The following is a 9,448-nucleotide window of genomic DNA, read 5'->3' as shown; positions in this document are numbered from 1 at the left end:
ATCCAGGTCTTCCAGAATATTTACGCATACTTCCCATCCTAAATGGGTGTTTAAAAATCATTAGCATTTACCATTTCATAGAATACCACTTAAAAGTCCAGCATTTATCTGTGCCTTAATTGATGCTGTAATGGGATGGAGAATTTGTTCTTTCTTTTATCTATCAAATGCAATTTTATTTTTTTGTTATTTGCCACAAACTTCTGTTATTTAACAAGGGCACAGTATCCAAAACCAAGCCACACCAAAGCTTTGCAAAGCAAAGCGAAACATAGCAAAGTGAAACAAAAAAGTAGACTACTTGGTTTCTGCTTTTATCAAATAATATTCCCCAAAGGATTAACAAACATACATAGCAGAAGTACAAATTTGTAGATGATTTTAAAGATATTAAATTCTGTAATTAAAAGTTATGTTTCAGAGATTAATAATTAGATGTGCTTAGGGAGTATCCAGACAGAGGAGACCTTTAATTGGATAATGTAAGAAAAAGAATTTCAAACTATATAATGTTCTGCAGTGTGGAGGGTTCTTCGTAAAAGAAAAATCACATACATTGATTCTAAGGTAGATATAGTATAAGTTCTACTGAGATCCAGAGGAAAACTTACAGGACTAGACTCAAGTTGACATGCTTGTATTAAGTAATATGATTCATAGTGATTTTATTTTACTTTATTTTATTGAAACAGCTACTCATATGTACAACATTTAAAGCTAAAAATTATTTCCTTTACTAACTATTATAGACTCTCAACTTTTAGGAGTCACATGGGATTTAGTGTGGATTCCAGTGTAATAACAGTAAATACTATGATGCTTTAAAATTGTGTTCATAAACCTATTATTTCAAAATTGTGTTGTGAACCTGAAGTAATGTTTGCTCTTTGGGAACATAGAATCTCATGGGCACTTTAAATTGAATATGTTCTATAAGTTCACATGTACACAATCCCTATTGTATCTGGTAATGCAAATGACCTGCAAAAAATTCAAGTCAGACAAAATCTCAGCAGGGAGGGAAAGTGGACATGAACTTCTACTCAGAACTAAGAACCTTTTCACTATGGGAGGGAAAAAATAGTTTTTCTTTAATACAGCGACACTGATTCTATCACCCACTTCTCTAGAGAGGCCTCTTTTTCAGGATAAGCTGGACAATACAAAATAAATTCCATGATCTGTATTTTTTATAGCGTGTTCTTTTGCCTGTATGTTTAGTGTGTGTGTGTGTGTGTGTGTGTGTGTGTGTGTCTTGTTGTTGCCGTAAAGAGAAAAAGAATATGATGTTAGGAAGATAGGAAGTAGAAGAATATTAGACAAGTTGAGAGAGGAGAACTAATATGAGCAAAATATTTTGTATAAAAATTTAAATATATAAAGTGAAAAAGTGTATCCATCACAAGAGTCTAAATCATTTTATTTTATCTGCATGAGTGATTTGCATGTATGCATATTGTCTGTGTTTCTACAGAGTCCAAAGAAAGCCCTGGAAGTCCTGGATATCGATTAGGTTATGCATGTGCTTCTCCAAGCTCAACATGAATATTTCTGTTCTAGAATTTCTTTCTCATTAATCACTTGCTACTCTTTCTTCTACTTTGTCAAGACAAACATAAGATCGAGGAATTGTTTTAAACAGCATCTTTAACTCCCTAGCACAGTAAGAACAATATATGTCTAAATGACAAAGAGTTCTGAGTAATATATGAGAATAAATATTGAATCCATAAACAATCTTAATTCTAGAAAAATTTAAACATCAGATTTATTTACTATTATTCTATAAGTGCAGTGTGTCATTTTCTTGTTGTAGTTTCACCAAGTACAGGCATAATTTAATCCCTAGAATAGGTATTTCTTGTCATTTTTCAAAGATCGTTATGTCATACTTACAAATAATGAGCCTTGCTTCTTTATCCCTTTCTAGTGTAAAATGTTTTCTTCTTGTAAAGTGACAGAGCAGACAGCAGATAGCAGAGCCTAGGGGTGGGATTGTCTCCAGCTGGTGTCAGTCACAAAAATGTCTCCTTTTCTAGGTGATACAAATAGCATGTAATTTTCAATTTTTATGTATTTCTTTATTGTGGCTTCTATTTTTCGATTTGTTTTGTTTTCTTCAAGTATATTTTGGATTACATTGCTGCCATGAATGAAGGTCATGTTCTGTAATCTCAGTCAGTTCCTCTTCGACAAATTGTTTAAATGTATATTCAGGAATATCCTTTTGTGGAGAATGTATATGATCATCTTTATAACTTAGATAACTTTATAACTTTATAACATAATCACATTTATAATTTAGAAAAGCAAAAATTTTCTGAGAATAAAATTCCTATGAAAAGGCTATAAATTTGATATATTAGGGAATACCAAGTAGGACAATCAATTTTTTCTATAGTCAAATGATTTTTATTTTCTGAAAAAATATAAAATTTAATATTTTACACTACAAAAACATGTACACAAACTGAAAGCACAAATAGATGCAGATGGGAACCAATACAAAACTGCTCATCCTTCCTGAATGCATTCGGAGGCAAGAACACAAGATATTCTGGTGCCTACCAAAGAGTCAGACAGGCTGCAGAGATGCCTCTGACCTGCCTGAAACTATGTGATTTTTATCAACATATTCTCAAAAGACAGAGTCTGACTTTCATCTCACACTATTACAAATTCAGTATATATATTCTTTTACACCATTAATTGAAAACTATGGTAGTCTAAATATTCACAAATGGTTGACCACTCAAACTTCAGTGAATATAGCACCCAGCTTGCAAAGATGGAACATATTTTTGCCAACTGCCAACTTCTATTTTTTCCTATTAACTTTGAGAAAATGAATTTGAGTTTGGTTATTAAAAACAGACATTTTAAAAAGAAATAGCAGCTTCTTCTATGTGACAATTACGTGGTCATTCTGAATAAGAACATTCAATCATTGATGTGTGAAAAGACTCAGAAATTAACAAGAAATGAGCAGAAAGATTTTATCTATTTCTTTCCTGATACATTACTATATAATTAACAGCATAATGGAGGAAAAATATTCAATGTAACCAGCTGTGCTACTGCACTGGGAAAAAAAAGTGATGACTTGTTCAGCTATCAAATTTCAAATGAAGCTACCATTCTGATTCTGTTCATTCGTTCCTAGGACCATCATCGCCATCATATTATCCCTACATCTTATTTACATTGAGGTTAAACATCTGGCAATGTTTAAACAAAGACAATTCATCATCACATTTACTTTCCCTCCTAATGTTTAGAAAGAACAAAATAAGAAAGAGATATTTACTACTATGTAACATCCCATACCTACTAAGTCTCTAACACCGGATTCTCTTTCCATCTAATGTACCATTACAGCCAAAACACCTTCCAAAGGTGAATATTTTTCATTGTGCTTCTGAAAACCCACTTCAGTGGGTGTACAAATATCTTCTTTACTGCCTTTCACTTCGACACAGAATTTAAATAGCAGACATGCAAATGCATAAGTGCTCAACTTATAGGAACAGCTCCGCTTAACAGGAGATGTTAAATTGTATATCTTTTATTACATAGTGGTTAGGATTGTTTTATAAACAGAGCTAAGGGTGTATTTCATTATTTGTGACAATTTCAGAATGCTAAACACACTTAAGTTTTGATAAAATATTTCTATGTAAATCATACAAGGAGCCTATCGCTTTAGAACACTGGTTTGGTTAATAAAACACGGGAATTAAAAACACATGCACATTATAGTTTTTAAAAAGGTAGAAACCAGTATCTTTACATTTCACATACAATTCATACATTTCAAAGAGAGGGAAAAAAATGTCACAGCACACGCTAGTGAATGGTAAGGCTAGCTGTAAATTATGATTGATAACCATAGTAACTGGATGACTTCAAATAGGACAATTCCCGGTGGTTCCTTCTTCAAATACAGTTAAATATCATTTTACAGATCAGTTGTAAGTGTGGAGATTGTGGAGTCTTATGCTTTATTTTTGGGAGTCCATGAGTAAGAAAGTGAACCCAGAGGAAGAGGATTCACACCATGCAGATTCACCTTGTCTTATGCTGAGTGGCAGACTCAGGACATTTCAGGAGAGCTGGCTCCTCCCAGTGCTCCACTCCTCACATTGATTGATGGGTTTGGCACTTTTCAATTGGTGTCACATCCAGTGGTGAAAAAAGTATTTTAGAAAGGCATTCTCTCCTCTTTGGGGGACAGAGCACTTGCAATTTAAAAGTCTATTTCTTTTAAAATCAGAGGGACAGTCTTTAGAAACCCTCAACTAATTTGAGGTATGGATTTAAGCTTTCCCTCTGAACTACTCTCTCACTTGCATTGCAAAGAGAAATAAATTTGAATCAAATTAATTTATATTCTATTGTGAGAAAATGAAATCATCACTCTAGCAGCCAGCCCCTTATGCATATATCTGCCAATAATCTCAGACCATACATAGTTAGAAAACAAATGAGAATGTATTTTTCGATGTTCATAAAGTTGTGCCTTGCACAAGCTCTAAAAGGTGCATCTGTAAATGATTTTTTTGGTCTTGAAGTTCTCAACGCTACTCTATCTCTTGGATTCAGATAAAATTATTTGTACACTAGTAAATGGTTTCAATGATTTTATGTTTATTCAAATATGTAAATGCATTTTCATAATGCTATCTCTCTGTGATTTTTACCAAGATAGTATTAAACTACTCTCAATATTTTCTGAAAGTGTCACCAAACTAAAAGAAAATTCCTGAACACAGTGTTGATTTACAGTGTTATTCAGAGAGGGGAATCAATGTATTATATAAAAAATGGTTAGATGCTTCACACCGTTTTGTAAGTTTGACCTTTCCTTATTTAGCAAAGAGCTATTTTATCATGTAAATAAAATGGAGAAATAAATAGTAAGTCCCCCAATTGTTTTTTTTTTCTTATGTGGGTTAATATTGAAGTAAAACATGCTTATAAGAGAAAAAGGAGGAATGCTCACAATATCCTTGCATCTCCCCTGGAGATCTTGCTCTGCCCATATGCTTTTTCCAATGTAGTAGTAAAAGTCCTGACTTAAGTGCTTTGCTCCTCAAATATCACATACCATTATCCAGATTTTATAAACCATAATAATATAAAATATTGCTCATTTTATTATCATACTCACTTATGTGAACATTTCAATAAACTGTGTGGATTTTTCCATAAATATCAGCCCTTTCTACTGTAGTATATAAAATATACTAAAGAACTATGATAAACTACCTAAAAATTCTAATTCTTAAAATACTTCTGATTGGTTTTTCCAAGAATAGTAACTGTTATGTATTGGAGGACAAAATGTAATTACAAAGTACACAGTTATCAATGAAAAAAATTGAAACAAAATTCTGGAAAAAACATATTTTCCTTCACTTTTGACTGGTATCTTAAGCATCAAATTGTCTGTGAATGAGTCACAATGGAAGTGATTACAAATGTGTAAGCATGCAGGGAGATTGTGAGTGCCCTCTGCCTGAATTGGCTGTTAACAGAATCCAGCACAGCCACATCTCTACAATCTAAGCAAGTGTGCTCTTTGTGTCAACTTTGCTTTAGAAGATATTTTCAGAAACTTAGAAAAGTGGAATTTCAAAAAGCATGAAGATTAATGATGAGAACTTCTCTGTCACAGATAGGTAGGGATATTTCCAAAGGGAAATCTGCAGGCATTAGCTCTTTAAATAAACTAATTAGTTGCTTTCAAAATGAGAGCAAATGACATCAACTTGGATAGGAACTTGTTCTACGGCTTCCTAATTCCTGTTACCCATGATGGAATCTAGAGCAACCTTAGTTGTATGTTGCCAAAATGGAAACATTATCCAAAATGCAAGCAGAACAATACCCTCAACATATTCAAATACATACATATTCACACGCATACACACACAATTCCAATTTAAGTCAGTTCCTGCGTATATTGAAAACTATACATATATACACATTCATTACCTAATACTCTCTAGAAGAGAAACTAAAAGTAAATTATATAACACAGAAAAATAAATATGCACACTCTATTGAACTTTTCCTTGACCAAGCAACGTTTATAAAGTATTTTCTATAACTTAACATGTAATTTCATTTTAAATTACAAACTGTATTTAAGAAATAATCTAATCATATTGCTCTTCAATACACTCATGTAGATGATTAAGACTTGAAGTAAACGTCAGTAAAATGCAGCTTTTCTTAGCCCTCACATGGCTTTAAAACATTTCCTTTCGAGTCAATCCCTGGATGTTTTGAAAGGGGCTGCCTTAACAGTCTCTAAAGGTGCTGTATCTTGATACATTTTCGTGTACAAGATTCCGTGGAAGAAGCGGGGAAGTTTTAGTTAGTATATTATAAAGGCTGCTGATCCTCATGTTAGCTCTCTTTGCAGGTTACATTTGCATCGTGTAAATGAAGACAGACATTAAGAGGAAGATCTGGAGATTTTAGTAAAATATTGATTATGAACTCAAAGGTGAAGGCAAATGCCTCCAAAGGTTTAGAAACCACCCTTTTTCCCTTTCTCTGGTTAAAGAAATCTCAGAGTTGTTTACAAAGTGCTGAGCTGTTCACTTGGCGAAGTGACCCGTGTGCAGGTCACACTGGCACCATCCCGTTTACCAGCTGCACCTTCATTTCTTGAAGGCTGCTCATAATCTTCTTCTGGTGACCGACCAGAGTCACTCCCAGGCGCCTCAAATCCCTGCATGAAGAGAGCACACATTGGATGTATGTATAGGTTCAGTTTGTAGCACACCTCAAAATCTCACGCTGGCACAGGGAAAAAGTTTTGCAGGAATTAGTGAGAAAGTAGTGACACCTTTAGCTATTCACCGTCCAGTTCTCAATTCAAAGGTGGATTCTAAAATTGTTCCTTGAAAAAAAAAATCTCTTTGCAGTCTAAGAAAATGCAAATTTATTCCCACGGATAACAGTCATTATTTAAATGGTACATAGTGATGAAAAAAATGAATGTTTATATCTTATCAATAAATACTAAAATTAATGGGTACAGTTTTATTGGACAGTATTCAAAATGTGATCCTAAAACCACATCAAACATTATTTTGCTAAAAGAAACATAAAACATAATTTTAAGTATTACACGCTATCAATTGAAGACCAAGCACTTTAAGAGACTCATTCATCCCATGCAGCCATTACCCATTTCAGACGTCCACAGGCAGTGATCATTACAACAGTGCTTTTCTCAGAATATCCTGTGTCATATTAGTTCAGATTCAAAGTGCTCCAGTTTCATCTTTTATCAAATCACACATAAGCTTTTGGGTGGTTTTCTTTTTGACATTTAGAGAATATGGAAAAACTATATGCTTTCAAAAGAGCTTTCAACTTAAGATACTTTTTTCTATGTTTAAAAAATATATATTGTTCCGAAGAAATTTTAAAATGTTTGTTTCTAAATCCATGACATCTTAAATAGCTAAAAATGGATTTTAAATGCTATTTCATAGACCATTAAAGGAAATTATTCCTCAAAACCTTTTTTTGAATATGATCAGTCTACATGTTTGGAAAATCATATGTACTAATTCAATGAAAACTTAGCACTTATAATTCAAAGTGATAAATGACAAATATATCAATCATATTAGATTTCTTTAAGAAATCACCTTGCTAAAGACATTAATCTATTAGTGGAAAGTTTTTGCAATAAGTGTTTTACCTATAAATTTCATAGATATCGATACATGAAAGGCAATTTCAACGAGATCATGTTGGGTAAACACAATTATATCAGGTAGCACAAAGGTATGACTTAATAAGAAGACTGAGAGGCCTTGGGTCTACCCTTGTCACCTTTGGAAGGAATTATCTACTAAGAAAATTTCATATTGCTTGTCTCCTTTATGTTTTCTGAATTTTTTATGAGAGTTTTAGGAAATGAGAAAAAATAAACAAAATGCTACCAGTCTTTATGATAGTAATCTATCCTTCTCACAATTTGGCTATTAAATATTAATTACAACATGATCTCATTGCACAATATATTGACAATAATGACTTATGTTGTTTGCAAGGGAATTATCAGCGAAACATAGATTTAATAAAAATCCACTTGGAAACAAAATCACCATTGTTACCATAGTAATAGATAATTGAAGATTAAAGTACCAATAAAAAGACTTTATTTGAATTTACTTGCATTTTTTTCAATTTAGTTGGCATTAGGAGGCTTGCCCATTGGATAGGTGAGTCTATGCCATTAGAGGACTATTCTACACATTGTAGTTTACTTAACAGCTATGCTGGCTTCTGCTGAACAGACACTAGAGTAAAAGGGGATGAATCCTCATTATGAGGGGATAAAGTGCTTCAGACAGTGATGAATTACTAATGGAAATTCTCTCCCTATTAAAAACCACATTATTAAACATAAGAAAAACTGATGATAATTAATAAACCTGCAGCTTCTTCATACTCAAAAGGCATCTCACAGAAATACAGAATTTTTAAAAGTTTTACTTTATGGGTAAGTAGACACAGATTTGGGAAATTTGAATCATTTGGCTATAGAACACATCAGTAGACACAGAGGTAGGACTAAAACCAGGTACCTAACTATGAAAATCAAACTTAGGTTTCTCATTACTTTTGGGTCTGGTTTTTGAAAACATTTCACTATTTCTATAACAGGAAATTGTGTAAATAATAAATGCAGAAAATCCTAAAAAAACCCAAACATGTTTTGGTGCTTTTGTCACTGAAGTTTCATAATGAATCTACATTTTAACACACTTTCCATTTTCAGGCAATTTTAATTCTTTTATATATTTCATTAAAACTGTATAAAGTGAATATTTGTGGGTTTTTCTGAGCAAAGTATAGAACACACCCAAGAGAAAAAGGATTAGATTCTGAGTTTGGAAAAAAATGAATCCCTAATAAAACATTTTTTGAACTAGAAAATATATTTTAAAATCTGCTTGTCATTTGCATAGTGACATCCTAAAGTGATAAACACCTAGTCCCGAGGGACATTTTTTTAAGTAACATATGCATTCAAGATTCATAATTCATAATTACTCAAGTAGAAACACTGTTTAAAATAACTTTTACTGACTTCAAACCCAGAATGCACTGAGTTTCCAACTCAAAGGAAATGGACTTTTCACATGTAAGAACACTTTAATTTGAAGGTGTGTGTGTGTGTGTGTGTGTGTATGTGTGTGTGTGTGTGTGTGTGTGGTGTGTGTGTGACCAGGAAGGCTGTTTGTGGTGACATTTGCACCATATTTTCACTTGGCTAAAGTGACATTGATTCACTAGTTTGGCTTTTTTATATGTGATTTAGTTCTCCAAAATTAACTAGACACAAAAGAATCCAATATGTTGATATAAGCATCTTACTCTTAAAAAAATTATGTTTTGGAGAATTGCCTTTGCT

At 32.7% G+C, this 9,448-nt stretch overlaps 1 protein-coding gene across 8 annotated transcripts in view; it reads right to left on the bottom strand.

Annotated features, from left to right (window-relative positions):
- Positions 1-6,602: 6,602 nt before the first annotated feature.
- The window catches only part of Epha5 (EPH receptor A5), a 356,777-nt gene continuing 353,931 nt past the window's right edge, over positions 6,603-9,448 (bottom strand). For all 8 annotated transcript variants that reach the window (XM_052198455.1, XM_052198457.1, XM_052198456.1 and 5 more), the window contains one exon: positions 6,603-6,742. In XM_052198455.1, the coding sequence (XP_052054415.1) occupies positions 6,637-6,742 (106 nt within the window). In that variant the 3' untranslated portion in view covers positions 6,603-6,636. The remainder of the gene's footprint in view (positions 6,743-9,448) is intronic.

Source organism: Apodemus sylvaticus, chromosome 11, assembly GCF_947179515.1.
Source record: "Apodemus sylvaticus chromosome 11, mApoSyl1.1, whole genome shotgun sequence".
Lineage (NCBI taxonomy): Eukaryota > Metazoa > Chordata > Mammalia > Rodentia > Muridae > Apodemus > Apodemus sylvaticus.
The sequence above is the reverse complement of the archived record's forward strand: the minus strand, read 5'-3'. Positions and strand labels throughout refer to the sequence as shown.